The sequence below is a fragment of the Podarcis gaigeae genome, assembly GCF_964106915.1.
Source record: "Podarcis gaigeae genome assembly, chromosome: 8".
Lineage (NCBI taxonomy): Eukaryota > Metazoa > Chordata > Lepidosauria > Squamata > Lacertidae > Podarcis > Podarcis gaigeae.
In genome coordinates, this window is record NC_139684.1 from 81,455,438 (window position 1) to 81,479,559 (window position 24,122).

At 44.4% G+C, this 24,122-nt stretch overlaps 1 protein-coding gene and 1 long non-coding RNA gene across 3 annotated transcripts in view; one reads left to right on the forward strand and one right to left on the reverse strand.

Annotated features, from left to right (window-relative positions):
• Positions 1–19,512, reverse strand: LOC310851592 (galectin-4-like). Of its 2 annotated transcripts, XM_083754160.1 has the most exons (11): positions 19,175–19,512; positions 18,083–18,171; positions 14,218–14,413; positions 10,953–11,072; positions 9,372–9,422; positions 7,911–7,958; positions 5,893–5,916; positions 5,698–5,727; positions 4,621–4,709; positions 1,786–1,951; positions 1–629 (listed from the first exon to the last, which is right to left on the reverse strand). In XM_083754160.1, the coding sequence occupies exons 1-11, from the start codon at positions 19,199–19,201 to the stop codon at positions 486–488; spliced, it is 984 nt and encodes a 327-aa protein (XP_083610286.1). In that variant the 5' UTR covers positions 19,202–19,512; the 3' UTR covers positions 1–485. The 2 variants fall into 2 exon arrangements, with proteins under 2 accessions (XP_083610286.1, XP_083610287.1); XM_083754161.1 differs by lacking the exon at positions 5,893–5,916 and having other exon boundaries at positions 19,175–19,331.
• Positions 17,155–24,122, forward strand: part of LOC310851834 — a 16,910-nt gene continuing 9,942 nt past the window's right edge. The window contains exon 1 of the long non-coding RNA XR_014567858.1: positions 17,155–17,420. This is a non-coding gene — a long non-coding RNA (uncharacterized lncRNA). The remainder of the gene's footprint in view (positions 17,421–24,122) is intronic.

Sequence of the window (24,122 nt, forward strand, 5' to 3'; positions counted from 1 at the left end):
TTCCATTTTTATCTTCATTGGCATTTATTTTTCATCAAGGAGGCATCTGAGCATAATTTACATAACTGTAAAATATGATTAAGGGTACAAGGGAAGAAGTAAATGATTATCCGAATTTGAGACAAAGAAATTCTATCTGCTACCCAGTTAGTAAAATCTCCATTCAACATCTTTACTCCACACCTGTATTTTGCATCAGTACCAGAAAAAGGGTTTTAACAGATTTCGCAAGCATGGCTTCCCTACCCACAGGTATCCCACAAGGTTACCACATTTTTTTCTGCAAGTGATCCTTTCAGACTATAATTCCCAGGGTTCCTTGTAGGGAAGCCATAATAGTAAACATTAGCCTTGCAGGTCAGGTATGCCTGACATGGTTTGAAGCAACGCTGATCCACAGGGGGGAAAGGCACTACAGAAACGTATTTGCTTTTCTCTTTCAAGATGGCTTATTTAAAATGTTGTGTAAGAAGAACAGAGACTCGTCAGTACTGCACACAGGAGAGGGTCACATCCCCAGCTATTTCCAGGTGGTCCACCTGTCCTGAAGGGATTCGATGGGTATAATTGAATATCACAATTCCATTCACAGTCACCTGATAGTTATTCTTTAGGTTGGTGATCTCCATCTAGTGGTAGAAAGTAAGAAATGTTTTATTCTGAGTTTTCAAACCATACTAATCCACACACAACAAGAGGCATGGAGCAGGTTTTATCCATTATATCAATTTTATTTGGGTTGCCATACTGTTGTTGAGGGGTTTTGTTTTTTTGCAGAGTCACTTCTGACATGGCTTGCTATACATCTGGATTTTCACAGATATCGCAGTGATTTCTGCCCAGACACTGTTTCTGACTGCCAAATCCCGGCAATGGGAAATTATGGACGTCTGGCAACCCTAATTTTATACCAGTTTAATGATTTCCTAAAATGAAGCAGTTTGTTCAGAGTGCCAAGAATCCTGTCAGATGTATAGCACTACTTTATAAAAGTATAGCGCTCTGGTCCCAAGAAAAGTCCAGCCCCCTACTGGACTTATTAGGCTAATCTGGGGAGGGGGCAATCTCTCCCTACTTAGCTGCTTAAAAGGCATTGTTTGAGACAGAATGCTGGAATTGATTATCTGATGTGGAAAGGCCAGTACAGTGGTGCCCCACAAGACGAACGCCTCGCAAGACGGAATACCCGCTAGACGAAAGGGTTTTCCGTTTTGGAGGCGCTTCACAAAACAAATTTCCCTATGGGCTTGCTTCGCAAGACGAAAAAGTCTTGCGAGTTCCTTCGGGGTTTTTTCCCTTTTCCCCCCCTTTTCCTAAGCCGCTAAGCCGCTTATCAGCTGATCGCTAAAAGCCGCTAATAGCGCTAATCCGCTCAGCTGTCAATGGGCTTGCTTCGCAAGACGGAAAAAACCGCTATACGAAGAGCCTCACGGAACGAATTAATTTGGTCTTGCGAGGCACCACTGTATAAGCCAGTAAAATGGCTGCAGGAATATAAACACTGCTTTCCTTGATCAGGCCAAAGGTCCTCCTTCATGTGTTTTCACCTGCACATGAAGAGCAGGAGGAAGTGGCCAGTTCCTCTGCTAAAAGGGCAGGGGGCAAGGAGAGTGTTGGAAGGGTCTTTCCAAGATCAGCTGTTGAAACTAATAGCTGCCACAGAATGTCAGAAGCTTCTGTGTAACTGTTTCAACCTAAGTTGGTATTGTTGATGAGGTGTGCCTTCTGACAAAGATCTGAAATGTAAACCAGTGCAAATGCTCATTCCCCATAGGTATTTCTTACATGGAAGGCCTGGCCAGGGGAGAAAGGCATGGCGGGCGAGTGCCTCTCCTCAGAGCCCCAACTGCCGTGGATGAAGGTGTTCCGGACTATTGCTCCCTCCTTCAGTCGGGGGTTGATGTGCAGGGCGATGTTGCCGCTCATTGTGTTTTTCAGGTTCACATGGAATCTGGGAGGAAAAGGGCGACAATGCATATTCCTGGGGTCTCTAAAATGATACAACACGACTTTTAACCCAGCATAGATCTTAAGAGAACCGTCTTCCTGATCCTTTGCCAATTTAACTGCAAAAAAACTGCAAAAATGACATGAAAGAGCAGGAAAATGGCTAGCGATCCAGAAGCCTTTTCACAGACCTTTGAAGGCTGTGGAGAGTTGGGAGTTTGAGAAAGGAGGTTTGGAGGGAGCAATTGTGATGGAGTTTGGCAGATTCTTGGCAGAGTTTGGTTTTTAGATGGTGTTCCCCACTATATACAATTTCATGCATACCTGGAAATGTAACCCCTGCCTACAAGAACTTATAAAATGGGTGGGTGAGGTGGGTGGAATAAATAACTTCTTCACAGCTTTGCAAATAAATCTACTAAAGTTACATGACATGCCCACTGAAAATGTTTACTAGCCTGGCTGCTCCCAGTATAAATAATGCTATCATCTTCTGTACACCTAACGTGGAGTGGGCTGCATTGAACTCACTGGGATTTAGTTCTGAGAAAATATGCATAGGATCTGTTAGTTGCATGTGGCCAGAAAGAAAAAGTTATTTTGATCATTTTTGTTCTTGCCATAGCCTTGAGGACTCTCCATTATTTGCCACAAGTGACTGGGTAAGTGACTATTTACAACCTGCTGTTTCTTCGAGAAATACACAAAACAAATGGGTATTTGAGAGTACTTACCTGATAAAACATTCTTCTTGAGCCTGCCTTTCTCTGCTTCTTGCTCTACAGCCATCTTAAATAATTCACTCTTGCATCTGTTTGGCCTAAACTTCTTGATCTGGCTTTTATTTCACTCATGGCTCATCCAGACTCATGCCACATTTCTAGGCAAAAGGTCTGGGATTTAAAGCTTTGTGTCCAAGCAGGTTTTCTTTTTTGTCCCGGTGGTTTCACTAGGGAAACCTGCGCTTTACTGCTGATTACGGCAATCAGGTTTTCTGCAGATTTTTATTTACTCTGATTCAGCAGTAAAATGCAGATTTTCCCAGGGGAAGCACTGAGATGAAAAAAAAACCCAACCAACATCACTCTGACACACAGCTTTAAATCCCAGATCTGTGCCTGAAAAGTGCAATGTAACAGAAAGTCTGGATAAGCCCATGATCTTCTTAGACCTGAGACTGCCCTGGATCAGATTTGTATTACCACACTGGTACCATCCCTTTCCTCCAATATACAGTGGAACCTCGGGTTACGTACCGTCCTCCTTACGAATGCTTCAGGTAATGAGCTCCACTTATCCTGGAAGGAGATGCCCCTAGTAGCAAACTTTGCCCTGGGATGCAAGTGGAAGTCGTGCGCCCACGATGTGGTGGCAGTGGGAGGCCCCATTAGCGGAAGCGCGTCTCATGTTAAGAACGGTTTTGGCTTACGAACGGACCTGCGGAACAAATAAAGTCCGTAACCGGAGGTACGGGTTAAGTACTTAATTCGTTCCGGAGGTCCGTTCTTAACCTGAAACTGTTCTGAAGCACCACTTTAGCTAATGGGGCCTCCTGCTGCCACCGCGCTGCCGGAGCACGATTTCTGTTCTCATCCTGAAGCAAAGTTCTTAACCCAAGGTACTATTTCTGGGTTAGCGGAGTCTGTAACCTGAAGCGTATGTAACCTGAAGCGTATGTAACCCGAGGTACCACTGTACTCAGGGTGGCATCTTTGAAGATTACTTTGCCTTACCCTCACAATAACCCTATGAGTCTCTGGCTCAACCTCATCCAGTGAGCTTCATGGCTGAATGAGGATTTGAACTCTCCGGCCGAACCAAAGTGCTCACCACACTGGCTCTCGTTATTGTCCTCATTTGCAGGAAAGCAAACCTGCACCTAGGAGCCGCAGGTTGACCTAGAAGCTCAGCTTCTGCTGCATGTGTGAATGTTATGAAATCAGCCACCCTTCATGACACTTGCATGTCGTTCCCAAACAACGTCACTGCCAATCGAGAAAGAAAATTACTCTGAAAGAAATAAATATTTTGGGAAAACCACACACAGCAAAGGTAAACGTAGTAAGAAGGCAGCAAAATAAGATTCAAATGTGATAGGGAAGCGAATTAGATTGGTTGTATCTCTGGAACCTGCAGAGATAATTTGACAGATACCGTATATACTCGAGTATAAGCCGACCCAAATATGAGCCGAGGCACCTCATTTTACCACAGAAAACTGGGAAAACTTACTGACTTGAGTATAAGCCGGTTCACCACACCACAAACCTCTTGGTGGGCCGGAGTGCATGTGCACACACGCGCATGCGCACACGGCAAAGGGGGCTTCTCTCTCCGCCCCAGCCCCTCCCGTACCCCTGCCTACCTAGGGTGCTGCCAAGAGGCAGAGGCTGGTGGCGGCAGTGGCGGAGTAAGAACAAGCAGCCCAAAAGGGCTGCTTTCAGACTGCTCGTTCCTCCGCTGCCAGCGGCAAAGGCAGATGAGGAGGAAGGAGCAGCCTGAAAGTGACCCTCACTCGAGTATAAGCTGAGGGGGGCTTTTTCAGCATAAAAAATGTGCTGAAAAAGTCGGCTTATACACAAGTATATACAGTACTTTCTGACTGGCTTCAACTTCATATGATAATTGAATGTAGGAAGTTGGTGTATAATATTGCCCCCTCTGCTAACGCACCTGTTTGCGTGAAAAGGCACATTCCCCACAATTGTAATCTTGCGGAACTGAGTGAAATTCCCCGGGATGGCAATGTGGAATGGGACAGCCTGGAAAAAATAACAACAGGGATTCAGTCCTTCATCAAGAGAAGCAAGAAGACAAAGCAGAACTAAGACTCCCAGAAGCTGAAGCCACCCAGGAAGCTGAAGAATGTCCCTCCATTCAGAAGTCAGCACAGGTGGATCTTGATCTATTATCAGAGGCTGAAATTGGGTAGGCTGGTTGCAACCAAAGGACACAATTTACAAGTCAGCTGTAATCACTCTTCCTTAGCCCTAAAATGCAAATACATCTTGAGCTACTAGAACCTTCCCACACTGTATCTCTATCCTCCAGCCCCTATTGAAGCAGGGAAAAGCAAGGTACGGTTTAGTGCCTCTGATTATGAGGCGCCTCTAAACACCAAAAAACGGACTAGTTTCTTAGTTTTTAGTTGCATCCTTGCCTTTGTGCCAATATATATGCAAATATCAAACGTCATTATTTCTATTTTCCTTGTCTTTTCTGAAAGAATATACACATCTTCTTGGTAGTGCTATGGGATCTTTTTAACTTGTCATAGCTTATGTCTTAAGGGGAGAAGCTGCTGGCACACAGAGCAAATCTCTTGATTATATTTGCACCTTGGTTGCCTCTTGAACTTGCTTGCTGAGCCTTTTTTTTCACTGTGCCCTGCCCAGACCCTCTTTTGACTCCTGTCTGCTTTGCTGCCTCTTAACACTCAGCTTTCCCTAATCTAACTATGCAACCTATGTCTAGACTTGGCCTGATGCCTGTACAAGATCAGACCAATCAGTCTTGACTAAGCGTCCTGTCTCCCAAGAGTGGACAGATTCAGGAGAAAAATGCCACAAGAACACTTCATATAGCCAAAAGGAGCTGCATCTGTTGTGTGGGTGTGTTGTAAATTATATTTGGGGCCTACAGACTGCCAGTTTACCATCTTTAATCTATGTCAAAAACGAGCAGAAATTTCTAAATTTATCTATGATGGAGAACCAAGAGGCATAGAAAACAGAACACCAATATACTCACAGGATTGGACAAAGTTATTCCACTGTTACCCTGAGAAAAGATGAAGAAACAGAGAAAAAGTGAAAGGCCTTGCAATAATAATACTGTATTGCAGAACCGAAAAGCATAAAAATTCAGTCTAGACCAAACCCCTGCAGTCCTGCCTTATCTAAACTAGGTAGACTACAATATTGCCCCAGATTTTAACCCACACACCTGGGCCGTCTTCTTCTTCCTTGTCTGCAAAGAATGAAAAGAAAAGCATTTAATTTATATAGAACTATTGTTTGTATTAATTTTTTTGTTTCAGGAAACACTTGTTGAACACAGTGAATAGGTGGAGCAATCAAATGTCTCCAGAGTTGTCCACTAACTAGAGAGAATGTTTCACTGACTAGTCTTGCCAGTGCTTTTTTCTTTAAAAAATGTTTAGGGGTATTCTCATTTTCCTAGGTAAAAAGGTAAAGGTACCCCTGCCCGTACGGGCCAGTCTTGCCAGACTCTGGGGTTGTGCGCCCATCTCACTTAAGAGGCCAGGGGCCAGCGCTGTCCGGAGACACTTCCGGGTCACGTGGCCAGCGTGACATCGCTGCTCTGGCGAGCCAGAGCTGCACACGGAAACGCCGTTTACCTTCCCGCCAGTAAGCGGTCCCTATTTATCTACTTGCACCCGAGGGTGCTTTCGAACTGCTAGGTTGGCAGGCGCTGGGACCGAGCAACGGGAGCGCACCCCGCCACAGGGATTCGAACCGCCGACCTTTCGATCGGCAAGCCCTAGGCGCTGAGGCTTTTACCCACAGCGCCACCCACGTCCCTCTCATTTTCCTACTCATGCTGAAATACTGCCCCTTAGTGAGGCCAAACTTAGATTCACAAAATGTTTAGGGGTATGTGTACCGCTGTGTCCCCCCAGAAAAAAAGCCCCGAGTCTTGCTTTTTGATTAGTCAGTTTAAGTAAATCCCCCCCTAAATATAATTTTAAATGTTTTCTTTGCAAGGGCCCTGCATGAAATATCAGAATCTACAGGTAAAGGTACCCCTGCCCGTACGGGCCAGTCGTGTCCGACTCTAGGGTTGTGCGCCCATCTCACTTAAGAGGCCGGGAGCCAGCGCTGTCCGAAGACACTTCCGGGTCACGTGGCCAGCGTGACGAAGCTGCTCTGGCGAGCCAGCACCAGCGCAGCACACGGAAACGCCATTTACCTTCCCGCTATAAAGCGGTACCTATTTATCTACTTGCACTTAAGGGTGCTTTCGAACTGCTAGGTGGGCAGGAGCTGGGACCGAAAGATGGGAGCTCACCCCGCTGCGGGGATTCGAACCGCCGACCATGCGATCAGCAAGTCCTAGGCACTGAGATTTTACCCACAGCGCCACCCGCGTCCCCATCAGAATCTATACTAAGAAAGAGATGAAAAATCATCACTCTGGAATCTATGAATACTCCAGCTTCTTCTCATTTAACATCTCACCCTAATTCTTAACCCAATTCTTCTCCTAATCCTCACTTCCTCTCTGCAATCCTGACTTGCCAGTGGATGGATCTATACGTAGCTCAGTGGGAGGGAACAAAACTCTTCCACAGTCTCATTCTTTTGCAGGTAGGATTGAAAATGCATACCAGAAAATTTAGGTTTGCACAATCAAAGTGGATGAAAGCACGTGGATTAAACGGCGTTTCCGTGCGCTGCTCTGGTTCTCCAGAAGCGGCTTAGTCATGCTGGCCACATGACCCGGAAGCTGTACGTCGGCTTCCTCGGCCAGTAAAGCAAGATGAGCGCCGCAACCCCAGAGTTGTCCGCGACTGGACCTAACTGTCAGGGGTCCCTTTACCTTTACTTTTATCATGTGCTTAGTTTGTTTTTCTGTTCTTTTTCTGTTCTTTTTCCTTACAACTGTTTTTCATATGTATATACTTTGATTAAAATAAAATGGAAGAAGAAGAAGAAAGTCCCACAGATTTCAACAAGACTTATTCCCAGCCAGGTAACTGAGTATAGGATCGCAACCTGTGGAACCTTCTGCCTGGAAAGCATGTATCTTTCTCATGGAGCTATGCCCTACTTCCACTGAGCTCTGGGCCTTCCCATGTGCCAACAGGATTCTGCTGTTGTGCGGCAACCACAACAAGTCACCATTTGTGAGTGGATCAGGGTGCCTGGTTGTGCCTTAGGCGTCCCATCCTTTAGCCCAGTAGTTTATAGGATCTGTGAAGTTTCCACAAAGCTACTCACAGAAAAAGATGGCTGCACAAAGTTCGGCTGGGCAAACATACCACCAACCTAAAAAGAAAGTGATATATCATTAAGAGAGCATTAACTTTTGCACTGACAGAAGGATATTTAGCGTTTTGACTCTGTTAGCTCTGTGATGCAGTTTCAGCATTATTATTATTATTATTATTATTATTATTATTATTATTATTATTGCAGGCAAAGGTCACTTTAGTGCTGCTAACACAGTCATTTGACTTCAATCCCAGAGGCGCACTCTGTTGGTATGTTTAACCTTGAGGACTGAGGAGGGGATATGATAACACTGGTCAAATATCTGGAAAGCTGTCACAGAGAAGAGGGGAAAGACTTATTTGCTCCTGGGAATGAACTAGATCTTAAGTTACAGAAGGGTAGACTTCAGTTGAACGTTAGGATAAATTTTTTAATGGTCAGAGTGGTTTGACAAAGTGGTCTGCCTGTTCACTGTGCATTTGGACACCTCTTAAGATATCATAGCAAAATTTTGCATGATTGTTTCTGAGATCAAGACACAGGGTTTTGTCTGTTTGGATATAGCTAGATGTCATTTTGAGCCTTTCAAGACTGATATCCGAGTAACGCAGGGTATGAGACCACTGGTTACGTATATGGGGTCATGGGGCTCGTGCTTACTAGAGGTCTACAAGTTGACGTTAGACAGCCTTGTTCTAGGAATGCCTTAGTGCTGAACAGTGGAGAAGGTTGGCCCAGATGATCTGCACAACAGGTGTGGGGAACCTTTGGTCCTCCAGATGTTGCTGAACTATAACTTCCATAATTTATGGCCACATTTGCTTGGGAGTTTGTAGTTCAGCAATATCGGGGGGGGACAGAGGTTCCCCCCTCTGAGTCTACAAGGCTCCTCTAACAGTGATTCTGTGATTGGCTTCCAAGAATTAGGGAGGTAAAGGTTCAATGTGAACACAAACAGGATTCTCAGCTATTTTCCCCCAGTGCACCATGTGCTCAACAGTCATGTGGCTAGGTCTTCAGTGGGTGACCTTGAATAAGTCACTTATTTCTCCGTTCCAACCCGGAAAATGACAAAACTAGTGGCCTACCTTGCAAGGAGTTATGAAGGTGAATGTAGTACAGTGGCACCTCTAGTTACAAATGCCTCAGATTACAAACTCCGCTAAATAGGAAGATTTGCCTCAAGTTGAGAACTTTGCCCCAGGATGAGAACAGAAATCATGTGCCGACGGTGCAGTGGCAGCAAGAGGCCCCATTAGCGAAAGCCCGCCTCTAGTTAAGAACAGTTTCAGGTTAAGAACGGTCCTCCAGAATGAATTAAGTTCGTAACTAGAGGTACCACTGTAAAGCACTTTGTACACTGAAATCGCTACATAAATAACCAGTACTAATCAATCCCCCCCGCCCCCCCCGCCCACTAGATTTGCAAAGCAAACACATGCAAACAAACTAAGGGCTTCTACTTACTGTGGTGGCTGTCACAACATTGTAAGCAGGAGGGGTGTATGGGGGTGGAGGCTGAAACACAATAAAAATACGTTTGGAAATAAGAACTATTTTTTAAAACAACAACAACAACAACAACTTGCCCTTTTGGCACTGTCTCTTTTCCCAATTTGATCCAAAAGCCATCAACTGCCACCTTAAAGTGATACATCCATTCGTAAATATATGAATGAGTAAATAACATTATTGGCTTCCAAAGCAAAAAACAATTCTTTTTTATTTGTTTGCTTCCGAAGCAAGTTTGCATTTCTCATGCCCTCTTAAGATTAAGTATGAGCACACAAAGCCACTTTGTACTAAGTCAGATCACTTATCCAGCTTGGCCCATTCTGCTTGCTCCAACTGGCAGCATCTTGGGTAACAGGGCCATGAGACTTCTGGTAGAATCCTCAGAGATGCCTCTCGCAGTTCTCTTACCTGATATTTGAAAATTTGAAACTTAGCCTTATTGGTGGTAGTACCTTATTTATGGAATGCCTTCTCTAAGAGGTCTGCCTGCTGCCCACTTTCTTGTACACATATCAGGCAAAGGCTAATCAAGAAGAATCTTAACCCTGCTGATCACCTTGTGATATAAAGCAAAATCTTCTGTTTCAAATATTTGTGTTTCAATATGGGTACTGTGAAATCAATTTCAAGAACTGGCAGAGACGCACAGCAAGTACGTTTCAAAAAATAACTTACAGAACAATCCTAATGGGACACAGGGTGTGTGTGTGGCATTCTGTCAAATTCTGCCAAGGTCCCAAAAGCTTATGCCAGGCAATGCAACTGAAGGTTTATTTGGGGTCACAAGGAGGCTTGGGATCCTGTACACCCACAGCCTCCTCTGACAGAGGCTTGGCATGCCCCCAACACAGTTCATTGTTGGTCTTGCCACCGCTGGTGCAGCAATGGCAGAGCACAGCACCGATGGCACCTAAGTTTTCTGCCACCACGAGGAAGAAGAGTCTGTCTGCAAACCACCTTCTCTGGCACAGAGGGAGGTCTGCAGCATCCCTCCCCAGGATTGCTCCCCAAGAAGGGTAAGTTGTTCATACAAATTCACTGCATCTTGTTTCTAGTGTTCAAGCTCGCATGAGAACTGCAACCACAAATGTTTTGTCTCTTCCGACTCCATACCTCACCAGTTGCCAGCACCTCATTTTAAAATTAGACTGACACATTTCTAAGTGTTCCCCTTTGATTTGCAAATGGCTGCTACCGACATTACAAGGTGCCGTATTTTTTGCTCTATAAGACGCACCAGACCACAAGACGCACCTAGTTTTTGGAGGAGGAAAACAAGGGGGAAAAAATTCTGAATCTCAGAAGCCAGAACAGCAAGAGGGATCGCTGCGCAGCGAAAGCAGGGATCCCTCTTGCTGTTCTGGCTTCTGGGATAGCTGCGCAGCCTGCATTCGCTCCATAAGACGCACACACATTTCCCCTTACTTTTTAGGAGGGAAAAAGTGAGTCTTACAGAGCAAAAAATACAGTGCATGATCCACCATGGCAAGCTGAAATTGGAGGAGGTGTAAGAGGTGAAACTGTGCAACTCACATTAGTGCCAGCGAAGCTGATGCAGTTCAAAGAGACATCTCCATTGATCTGCAATGTCTGGACCTCATGGAGAGGAAGGCGGTGTCTGTACTCCAGGAAGTGGTTGCCATTGACGGATACCTAGAATAATGGAAGGAGGAGGTCAGGTTAGTTCTTGGGAAACCAGAAGCAGAATTTGTGCTTTGTGGGCTCCTAATCCGGGGGTGGAACTTGGAGGGACAACCTAGTTAAGGTGTTGGAGTCAGTGAGATGAACCAGATTATAATCAGAGTAGACTCATTGAAATTGATGGAACTAAACTGACTATCATGCCCATTAATTTCAGTTGTCTACTCTGTGTAGAACTACAGTTGGATGTAAAAACAAAAAAATTCCTTCCAGTAGCACCTTAAAGACCAACTAAGTCAGTTCTTGGTATGAGCTTTCGTGTGCATGCACACTTCTTCAGATACCGTGCATGCACACGAAAGCTCATACCAAGAACTGACTTAGTTGGTCTTTAAGGTGCTACTGGAAGGAATTTTTTTGTTTTGACTATGGCAGACCAACACGGCTACCTATCTGTAGTTGGATGTAAGTAACTCTTAGCATTTACCGTATTTTTTGCACCATAACACTCACTTTTTTCCTCCTAGAAAGTAAGGGGAAATGTCTGTGCGTGTTATGGAGGGAATGCCTACGGGTGGCATGCCTACGGATTTTCCTCCTCTAAAAACTACGTGCGTGTTATGGTCGGGTGCATGATATACAGCGAAAAATACGGTAACTTTATTGTTATGAGTTTGGAGGAGGTTGAGGAACTGGTTAGGCGAGTCCCTTTGAGAAGAGGCAAGATTTTGTGACATTTTGCCAAATCTCGCCGGAACCCACCGATGCTGCCGCCACTTCATGGGCAACCCAGGTAAGAGGTGTAGCATGGCAGCGCTGCACATTCCCATTTCACCTCGGGTGACACAACGTGACACATTGTCCCTGTCCTCCCCACTATGACGAGATGGATGATATTTCCATTCAAATCATAGCAAAATGGCAGGCGCAAATATTATGCAAATCTGTGTCTCCTTTTTTGGTGGTGCACACATGGCCCCCCTCCTCTTATGGTTTCAGTATTTAATAATAGAAACATTCAGAAAATTCAGTGTCAAGTTTATTTCTTAAAGGTTGTTTGAATAAAATTATTATAAGCATAAATACACCCCCGTACATGATTATACAGACTACAGCAATCTCCATAATGCCTTGGATTGATTGATGTCCTATGTTTGTTTGGGTTCTCTCTTGGCCTAGCTGCTTAAAGCTGAGTGACAGCCCATAAGGAGACAGTTTGTTTCATTGTACTGGACGTCTCATATGATCTGCAGCAGTCTACCTTCTTCTTGGATTAGAATTCCACCCTTGTTCTACTTCACACACAAGATGAATTTTAACAGGGAGAAATGTGAAGTATTGCACTTGGGCAAAAAAAAATGAGAGGCACAAATACAAGATGGGTGACACCTGGCTTGAGAGCAGTACATGTGAAAAGGATCTAGGAGTCTTGGTTGACCACAAACTTGACATGAGCCAACAGTGTGACGCGGCAGCTAAAAAAGCCAATGCAATTCTGGGCTGCATCAATAGGAGTATAGCATCTAGATAAAGGGAAGTAATAGTGCCACTGTATTCTGCTCTGGTCAGACCTCACCTGGAGTACTGTGTCCAGTTCTGGGCACCACAGTTCAAGAAGGACACTGACAAACTGGAACGTGTCCAGAGGAGGGCAACCAAAATGGTCAAAGGCCTGGAAACAATGCCTTATGAGGAACGGCTAAGGGAGCTGGGCATGTTTAGCCTGGAGAAGAGGAGGTTAAGGGGTGATATGATAGCCATGTTCAAATATATAAAAGGATGTCACATAGAGGAGGGAGAAAGGTTGTTTTCTGCTGCTGCAGAGAAGCGGACATGGAGCAATGGATCCAAACTACAAGAAAGAAGATTCCACCTAAACATTAGGAAGAACTTCCTGACAGTAAGAGCTGTTCGACAGTGGAATTTGCTGCCAAGGAGTGTGGTGGAGTCTCCTTCTTTGGAGGGCTTTAAGCAGAGGCTTAACAACCATATGTCAGGAGTGCTCTGCTGGTGTTTGCTGCTTGGCAGGGGGTTGGACTCGATGGCCCTTGTGGTGTCTTCCAACTCTATGATTCTATGATTCACCCACTAGGTGGTAGCAGCTATCAAACAAACGGGACTTGTGAGGAAACCCATTCAGCAGAACTCACATATGAAGCATTTCTTCTGTATTTTCAGAAGCCTGGCCCTCCTGAAATGGAAGGCTGTGCCCACACTTGTACAAACGCCACACCCCTCAGCATGAAAGTATGCACAGAACCCCCTAAACACTTCACTTCCCAGCTACACGCTTACTGTGGTTAGGGATGGGCAAATAAAGCCATTCAAGTTTCTGCAGGTTTCTAATTCTTCCAGTCCTAAGTTCATTTCTCCACAATTTGCATATCGGTCTGTTTTAATTCTTCATGAGAATTCATTGCAACATTGGGCCAGCTTGCACAGCTCTTATACAGCCTTTATATATTTCTTCTTCACTATCATCATCCCCTGCCAAAACGTTCTTGTCAGCCGAGCTGCATCTCTAACGGGAATGTGGCGGGAGGGAAAGGAATGGGGAATCATATCTCTTATAGAATCATATAACTGTAAAGTTGGAAGTGTTATATGGTGAAGTTCACCCTGGGCCAGCAGGGGGATACTGTAGATAGTTTTCACTCAGGTCTGTAGATAGTTTTCACTCAGGTCCGCGTCAGTTATTTTAGGCGGGAAACTCTGGGTTGTTGTTGCTACAATGTTGACAGCCGGCTGCCTATAAAAGCAGGCCGGCTGAGCTGTTTGCTGTTCAGTTTTCTGTTCCAGCTTACAAAATAAAGAGCTGCTTTGGAGAAATTGCTGTGTTGTCTGCCATGTCTACCCACTATTCTACAGGAAGGGACCCCAAGGGTCATCTACTCCAACCCCCTGCAAAGCAAGAATTGCAACACGGGGCTTCCCATCCAATATGAAACCATACCCTGCTTAGCTTTGCAAATGTGCTAGCAGCTCTATTGCTGCACCGCTATGGGGCCAATCTTCTGCCGGCCTAAACATAAAGCCAAGTCGGAGTCCATGCTGGAGATAAATTTTGCACTTGCAAATTATCAAGTCCTTCCCCTGCAAGAGACGAAGGGGCTGCATGGTAGACAGCGAGCCGGAGCAGCTTCTCCAGCCTCCTCACCTGATAGCAGTGGCTCTTGACGTTGAGGATCATCTCAAAATAAATATTTGGCTGGAAAGGCATGTTGTAGGCCCGCTCCTCAGCTCCCCAGCGGCCGCCTTGCTGCGTGTTGCACACGACGACTCGGCCTTCGTCGAAACGGGGGTTGAAGTGGAAGGCGATGTTGCCATTGCCGCACACTAGATTGACCGAGAATCTGAAATATGAGGGGATGGTTTGGCTGAAGCTCAGTGGGAAGAGATGGGCAGGTGGGCTGGTGGACCATGACCACACCTGCAGGGAATGAACTGGAGAGATGAAATGGAGGGGAGAGTAGGGGAAAGGGGTGATTCGGAGAGAGCAGGAGCCATGAAGGTGCATAAAAGATTGCGTTGTTTAATGAGCTGCGTGCACACCTTCTCTTTAAAGCACAGTCCTCTCCCCCAAGAACATTGGGAGCTGTAGTTTACCCCTCAAGGACCTAGAATTCCCAGCACCCATAACAAACTACAGTTCCCTGGAGGTTCTTTGAGGGCAATTTAAATGTATGGTGGACCAAAAAAATAAATAAATTTGAAGAGACTGGCAAAAAAATTGTATTCCTCAACTAGCATCATTGTCCATATTTGATAATCAAAATCCTGGTGTTCCTTACATTTTTAATGGTGGCGGCTCGACGGCTGATAAGTACTAGTAAAACTACTCTAGGACTAACATTATCCAGGTGGTATGCAAACATTTGGCAAACTGATTTAGTTGAAAAGTTAATGGGAAGATTGAAGGCTATATATATATTTTTAATGACTGACATAGTTTTGTTTCATTTCATATGTTAACAGAGCTTAGTCACACGATAATTCCTCCATCAACCCATGGAGAGACTCTTTTAAGTTAATCTACTGGACTTCACACAGAAGCACCATGCTTTTTAGAATAATGTTTGTTAATTGTACGTTCAGAAAGCCAGTCAATAAAAATATTTGCCAAAAAAAACCAAAAGTATGCCACTTCAAGCCACCCCTTCCATTCTGAGTGAATAACAATATATATAGCCACATGCAAAATAAATTACAGGGCTTTGTTTTAATAACTGTGCATATGTTGTGTGATTTGTCATCTTGGGTGAGAAAAGTTCCATATTCAATATACCTATTGAAGGTACAGGGACCCTGACCACTTTTGCTCCTGTCCACCCTATTTTGTTTGTTTGTTTGTGTGAAGTTCCTTTTGGCCTAGTGCAGACCCTCAACATGGCTCACAATATTAAAATAAAATAAAATAGCTACTTTTGATGCACTTGAAGGGATGGGCAAGCTTAATGTGGTTTCTGCCTTTTTAATAGATCTTCTCCCCAAGCTGCCTCATGACATAAACCATTTCTGAGACTTCCTACAGTTTCAAAAGCGGCTCGTTGTGTGACACGGTGCTATTCAAGAAACAAAGTCCTCTTTGGTACCAGGAACTAGTTTTCTGCTTCTTTAGATTAAAGTCATAAAACTTTGCTTAAAAAACAAACAAAAACCCAACAACAATATATAATGCTGCAAAACAAGCCTCTCAACAGCACCCTCAGATCAGTATCTCCCTCACACAAGAAAGGCTTTTTTGAATTATTCTTCTTTAAAATAAAAATAAAAAATTACCATTTGCTTGAAAGCCAGTTGTGTGAGGTAAATTACCACAAAACCCTTGAAGACCATTCTATGGTTGCTTATGGCAGCATCCCCACTCCAATTTACCACCAGTAATGGGCAAAGGTGTAGGTGGAGGAGCTGCCATATTGGCAACCGTGGATTGTTCTTCAGGCGGTTTTCTGGTAATTTACCTCATATGTCTGTATAAGAACAGCACCCCAGTACTAGGGGCTGGTTTTCAATCAACTGGTAAATTGTTGCTTCTTTTAAAAATGAAATCTCTTACTATCAAAGGGATATAATTTCTCCACAGAAATTAGCGTCAAGTATCATGAGCTATGCTATAAACAGTGCCGGCACCAAACAAGGTGGTCTATGGGTATTTTGAAGTGTTCGCTGGAATGAGCCCTAAATCCTTAATCCTGCTGCTCTTCCAGCAGGTAGGATGCCCTTCTTTACAGAAGACAGTCCTCTCTTTGAAGGGATTTCTGGTCTAAACCCTGTTTAAAGGCCTTTTCAGTGATGGCTCCCCATTTGTGAAATGCTCTCCTCAGGGAGGCTCACCTGGTGCCATCATTACTTACTTATAGGCACCAGGCAAAAAAACATTTCTTATCACCAGACCTGTGGCTTTGAATGACCCGTGGCTTAAAACATTAGATTAGAAGAATGCTTTAGCCATGCCTTTTTAAAATACTAATGAGTTTTAGCTTTTTCTGTTTTGCTTTATGCTGGTTATAATGTATGTGTTATCTATTTATTTTTGTAAGCTGTCTGGGTTGTGTGTGTGTGCGCGCGTGCTACTAATAAATTTAATTAATTAATCAATGATAAAAAACAGCCAGTAAGGAGACCTTGCAGGGGCCCATCAGCAATGAGCACCTGGGAGTACAGTGGTGCCCCGAAAGACGAATGCCTCGCAAGATGAAAAACTCGCTAGACGAAAGAGTTTTCCATTTTTTGAGGTGCTTCGCAAGACGAATTTCCCTATGGGCTTCTTCGCAAGACGAATTTCCCTATGGGCTTGCTTCCTTTCCCCCCCCCTTTTTCTAAGCCGCTAAGCCGCTAATAGCGCTAAGCCGCTAAGCCGCTAATAGCCATGCTTCGCAAGACGAAAAAACCGCAAGACGAAGAGACTCGCGGAACGAATTAATTTCGTCTTGTGAGGCACCACTGTACGTAGGCGCACAGCTCACCTGCTCACAGTCTTCCCCACTATAATGAGAGCGGATGTATTGGTCTTTTTAAAATAAAATTATGGTACACAGATTTCTCTAACTTAGTTATTCTCGGAGGAGACCCACTTAAAATAGTGAACCTACGTTAGCCTTGTCCATTAGCTTTAATGAGTCTAACTCTGAGGAGAACTAGCATTAGGTACAACCCAAGATTTCTGCACATTTTGGGCAAATCTGTCCCCTCTTATTTGTGGTGACATCTAAGTGACCACCCTAGCTAAAGGAGAGGGGTAGATTAAAAACTGCACCACACTTTCAGGGGAAGGAAAATGTGGGTCCCTTGTGGGGAAAACTACATGTTCTTGCCTGGGCATTAGTACCTGGAACCAGCCCCGTTAGTGGCTAAATACTGGTAATATTTCTACAGATATTCTTAAAATCAAGAATACTGGTAACAGGGTAGGGCTTGATGTTAAACCCTCCAAGTTCGGGGGTAGACCACATCAGTATGGGCGGTGAAGTCCACTGCAGAATCAGTTTATTCACTTGTGGTGAAGAGCTAAAAATAACAATAGTAAAGGCTGGATGGAGTTGTGGCTTTAATCGTTCTGGAAACTATTCCAAAAGGAAAACACTGCCCATGTTGTTGTTTCTCCTGGTTCCTTGTTCACACAAATATATTTTGTCCCCTGAGGCACAATGCAAATGACACCTCCTCTAATGTCAACATGAAAGTTACCTAGGGCTGGGCAAGTTATTATGGCGCCTGAGGCAGGAAATCTCACATCTCCCCGAGAGTAAAAATCTCAATAAATATAAAAGTAAATAAGAGGTGAATTAATGCCTTGTCTTGCCGACACCCAAAATTTCAGCCACCTGAGGCAACCAATTTACTCTGCCCAATGCTAGGGCTGTTCCTGACAGAGCAACGTCACATTAAATGCAAAATGTGAGGCACTCTCTGAAATTTGGGGAAGCGAGACGGAAAGACTGTAGAAACAGAGAATCTAATTTGAGGAAAAGGTATTGATGAGGCGGGAGAGGCACAAAGAGCTAAGTGGAAGCAGGACAAACCTTTTCACAGAAACCCGGACTTGCCCTTGGATTACAATCATCTTCCCCTCAGTCAGACCCCCAAAAATGGGGCCAGTAAAGGGAACGCTCTGTGGGGCAGAAAAAGGAAAAGAAAAAGGTGGTCATCTGCTGGGTCCCTATTCCCCAAACTCAAGTATAATTTCCCCAGGCGTTATATATCTCTGAATATCATTGGTGTGATAAACAATGGAAATGGTCTTAAAAGTCCTGTTTTCAAAATACACATTTTTAGCTTAAGGCCCCAAACTTGGTGGTGGGGACATTCTGGGCAAAGATTTGACTCAAATTTGGTAGTGCGCAAGGAGTGAAAGACCTCAGGGGCAACTTAGATTGCATTGACTGGAAGGCAGCAAAGAGTCACAACCACTTTAAATTTTGCCTTGCTTTTTTCTTGCCATGCCTTTCGGTTCAGGTAACATAGCCAAGGTTGTTGAGCATTTATCCCGATATGCTTCCACAGAGCTAACACGAAGCTTAGGCGATGTCTGGTTTCTACTGAGCATTTGTTCCAATTTGTTTATACTACAATGACCACCCATCCCAATTTGCTTGCGGGAAGCTTACATGTCTTCTCGCTGTTACTTCGTTCATCACATACTTTTCAATGCATTTCCAAAACACTTTCCAAACCACAAAATGGGCTCTTCTTTGTTAAGCAGATTTATTGCACTAGCGTAACAGAGCCCTTCAGTCCACTTTAACTGTGCAAACCTAAAGTTCAGGTACGCACTTGAATCTCTCCCACAAAACAGTGTCAGTCCGGAGGAATCCAGAGAAATTGAGGTGCTGAGCTTTCCCATTACTTATCTCCCTGCCAAGAAAAGCGTTATCTGCTTCTGGTCTGCATTTTCTCTGGGGTTTTTCTGTAACTCAATTCTCCTTACAGCAGCTCAATCCTAGCTGTAAGGATGCACATAGAAAGCTTGCTGCAAGGAGACAGGGAAGGGCTAGTCAGATCTCCCGGCTAGTTGATCCCTAGGAGAGACACAACCTCTTAGAAAATGTCTATGCAGCCTTCCTAACCACCACCTTATCAAGCTTTCCCCTCTTACACACACTCTTCATACTCACCGGGTTTAAAATAGGCTGCAAAGCCATCTTGGCGCTTCCTGGATCTCAGCACCTGGTCTTTCTCTTTCTATGCCCTTCTGAAGGAAAAGCTTGCTTAAAGCAGAATTAAAGTTTCGTTTCCTCAGAAAAGTAGGCGGGGTACAAAACCGGGCCGCTGTTTGCTCTTTTATCAAATGGGAATAAAGCTATTATCAGGGACCCAAGAGATAGCAATGAACCTGCTCCAACAACACCGGTTACCGCATATTTTTCTGGCACGACACATTTTTTTACAACATGAAAGTGCAGCAAGGGGAGGAGAGAAGGGTTATCTGTTGAATTTTTGCCTCTTCTGCAGCCATTAAAGCACTGAAATACAGAAGCAGGCAAAGGTTTACTATCTGCTAGCTCATATGAGAAAGTTCTGTTTAGGGATTGGGTGTGTGTAGAATTCTGTTTAGTTTGTATTTGAAGGTGAACTTCGTACTTTTTAAGTCAATACATGATCTGAAACACAGCCATCCTTTGAAATTTGGACTTCTCTGAATTTTGCAATGCAGTTCTCCAACCATGTAATGTGCTAAAAAAATGCAGGTACTGATGTAAAAGTGCACATAAAATGCTCATCATAGGGACAATAACATACAAAATGAATTCTATTAGGGGAAACTGATTGGTAAAAATATGTATATTTTGCATAGAAAAAAGGTGTGTATTCGGACTAAGCACTAAGATGCGAATGGATATTCATGAGGACTTTTTTTTTTAAAGTCACAAACCAATGTAGAAATGTCTGACTGGAAATGTGAGAAACTGAGAGAAATCAAAATTGACAGATTTGCCCATCCAAACGCCTGTGTGAGACAAAAGTTACCACATGCTCACAGCAGATTATAACAGCATGGTAAAATAATCCTTATCTTGCTCTACCTCCCTAAGGACATCAGAATGGTATACACTCAATCCAGTATAACAATGTAAGCAAGTGATAGAAAACAACAGAACTCACAGCAGCCCAAATAAGTATGAGGGCCAAAAAACCTGATTAAAGGGGGGGGGGGAATAAGCCAACCTCCTAAGGGCGAACCTTAAGGGTAGAACATAACCATCAGAGCTGGTAGCCACTGACAGCATTGTTGTTGTTTAGTCATTTAGTCGTGTCCGACTCTTCGTGACCCCATGGACCAGAGCACGCCAGGCACTCCTGTCTTCCACTGCCTCCCGCAGTTTGGTCAAACTCATGTTTGTAGCTTCGAGAACACTGTCCAACCATCTCGTCCTCTGTCGTCCCCTTCTCCTTGTGCCCTCCATCTTTCCCAACATCAGGGTCTTTTCCAGGGAGTCTTCTCTTCTCATGAGGTGGCCAAAGTATTGGAGCCTCAGCTTCAGGATCTGTCCTTCCAGTGAGCACTCAGGGCTGATTTCCTTAAGAATGGATACGTTTGATCTTCTTGCAGTCCATGGGACTCTCAAGAGTCTCCTCCAGCACCATAATTCAAAAGCATCAATTCTTCGGCGATCAGACTTCTTGATGGTCCAGCTCTCACTTCCATACATCACTACTGGGAAAACCATGGCTTTAACTATACGGACTGACAGCATTATCTCAATGAATTTGCCTAATACTCTTTTAAAGTCATTCAAGTTGGTGGCCATCAAAGGACGGGGTGAGGGCATAGAAAATAGCATATTAAACATTACCATGTTTTGGATACCTGGAAGGGAGGCAAGAAAGGCCTCTGTCGAAGATTTTGATTCTCAGGAAAGATTATATGGAGGGACAGAGGACTTAGTTATACAGCTGCAAATAAAACTTTTAAAGCAGGCATTCCCAAACCTGGACCTCCTATGTTTTGGGACTACAATTCCCATCACCCCTGACCTGTTAGCTAGGGATGATGGGAGTTGTAGTCCCCAAACATCTGGAGGGCCAAGTTTGGGGGTGCCTGTTTTAAAGTGTGTTGTTAATTGCAATATACAAATGTGACACTAGATGGTGACATTGAGCTATGGCAAACTCAATGTATTTTTCAGAACATTTTTTTTTAAAAAAAGCATTTTCACAGCCTTTTTTATATGTGTGTAGATTCCACCAGAGTCCCCCAGGTTACCTGGCCCCACAAGCAATTTCAGGCTTTATGGGTCAGGGCAGGTTCATTGACCTGTACTTGGAAGCAGCTAAGCAGCCAATGCAGCTGGGAGGGGGGGGAAGGAATAACAACAGCTGTATATTTTATTTTGCCCTATATATTCATCAGGTTCTGGAATGCTTACTATAAAACACCTCAAAGCCCGTTGGCTGGCATCCGTCTGTCTTGGGAGACCATGGAGGCGTGCACCTTTGGGGGTGAAGTCAAAGTGTTGGAAGGTTACAGTGCCTGCTCTGGCATGCAGGAGAGTCATGTTTTGTTGCAGCTGGGGCAGATTAAGCGCTTTGCAATAATAAGAATCAAAATGTTAAAACATACTGTTACACGCCACCCCAGCCTCCAAGCAGAGTGGGATTCCGGGGATCCAGGCGCTTATCCGAGGTCTGTGTTTCCTTCGGAAATGAGGCACAGAGTCAACTGTTGTGGTGTCTTTATGACATATGGTTTATTTACACATATATACAACCTGAGCCTACAGTGGAGGAATTCAGAACTTGACACCCCAAGCAGCTCCTGTTTCTCCCATGGGTGCAACATTGGATTCAAACTGATAGCCCGCATTGTGCTCTGGCCCCGCTTTCTCCAGCTCGCAAAACATTTACAAAATGCAGCTACCAGTATTTTTCCTCCCACTTACAGCAGGCCAACTCCAATCCTGAAGCTCGCCCCCCCCCCCCCAAAAAATCTGTCTTAAGTCTTTTGGTAACTACCCAGAGCACAGTGCAAGACTCAACCCATCTGCTGGCTGGCACACAGTTTTAGCTTTGCTGGTAGCTTCCCTTCCTGTCTTTGTTGGCTTAATGATTCTGCCTATTCCCTTCCTTTGTTCTCCTTGATGGTTCCTTCACCAGGCGATTTCCTGCACACACAGAAAAACTGGTTTGGCCTGTATTTTAGCAGTTTGCTAAATCCAGCGCCTGGCAACCTATTTCAATACTCCAAGCATCGATTAAATTATAACATGTACCGAACCCAGAAATTATGGGTGCCTGTTACCCACAAACTCATAACATCACCCACCCAGGAACCAAACATCTGTCTGAGATGCACCACACACAGCTCCCCTATGGAAAAGTAACAGAAAAGTTACAACAGATATTTGGAAGACACATCATCAAAAACATATCGTAACACAACATCACTTTTATCCCAACCTAACACAGCAACATCTTATTCCTGTTTAACAATATCCAGTCCGTTGTGAACTCTTCAAGCCACCCTGTTCCCCATGGTGCACCACTCCCAGTCACTTCTGAATCCCAGTCCAGCTTACCCAGTCACCCCACCTTGGCATGCCCTAGGTAATGGGTTTCTGACATGTTTAAGTTGGGATGTAAGCATCAGTAGCAGAGCTGTATCACCCAAAGGCCTTTGTTCATTCTTTCCCATTTTTGTGCCTGTTACGGAAATTACCGAGGGGGGGGCACATCTTTAAAGTTAAATATTACAAATATTATGCCTGAATGTATCCTTTCAACTTGACAGCTCAGGGAAGTTACCTAGCTGAAAAAAAAATAATATAAAATCATCTCCTTTCCCATTTTCCCCTTGAAAAAAGGACTCCAGGAAGTTCCCAGAGGTGACAATTGCTGGGCTCATTGATAGCCAAAGGAAGCCAAATCTCATCACTTGACTCGCCTCAGGCTCCAGACATGCAAAGGAACTTCTATTGTACTTTTGGGTGGTGGGTACTTAAGACATATTTGTCCATGCTAATCTTATACCTGTGTCTTGCCCTGCCATGTCTGCTTATGCTAATCTTGTACCAAGGACTTGTCTGGACATGTTTGCCAAGGTCAACCCCTCCCCTTTTGTGACATGTCAGTGATGTAGCAATGATGCTGTACGAACTGTATTCTGGGATATGGTGGGAAAGTTTTAAAAGTCTTTGTCACCCCATCCTCGGGGTTCAAATTTGCTCTTTGAACTTATTGCACAATAAACTTTGGTCAACAGCTATTTGCTCCAGTTTATGGCTGGAATCCTTCCTTTATTCCGCAGGGACCCGTGGGCTCTACCCGACAAGCTGGATGACTGAGCAGCCTCGCACCTAGATTTTTTCCGTAACAGTGCCCTTGTAGCACACACATGGCTTTCAAACAAACACACAGTTACCCAAACAATCTTCACAATCATTTCTTTTTCCCTTGGGCAACTGCAGCACAAGGTGTCTTTCAAACACACACACACACACCATGTTCTTAAAACCATTAAACAGTTCCCACCACTTAACAACCTGCAAAAAGCACAGATCAACAGCATTTTTAAACCATTGCTAAAACTTGCAGGAAAAATCCCTGTAGCAAAAGTAAACAGCCTCCCCACAAAAAATACAAACACAACACTCCCACACACTCCCACACACACATTAGGCAGCGGCCTATGTTGTTTTCATCTTGGGATTTTCACAGAGTTCTCCATTCCTGCAGATTAAGCAGCTACTTCAGGAAAAATCACAGGTTTAATCATTTTGGAGCCACCCGAGTTGTGGATCGGTCTCTGCAGCTGCTTCAAGACAAAACTCCACAATCCAATTTGCTTTCTCACTGGCACACTGGGGATCCTGTAAATCTTTTTTTTTTTTCTCTTGGTCCGGTCCACTTCATCCCCCGATCCAAACTGCAAATCAAAGTCCTGCCCCAAGCACCTGAACCTTCTTCAGAACCAGCTGGCCCAGTCCCCCCAAGTTGGCAGCCAGAAATTCCTCCTCATGAGCAGGCAGGTCCTGTTTCCCCTTTACCAGAACTCAGTTCTGGCACCTTTCAGGTGGATGCCATTGCCATTGTAAGAGAACAAGGGAGGCGTTCATGGTGAGTTCC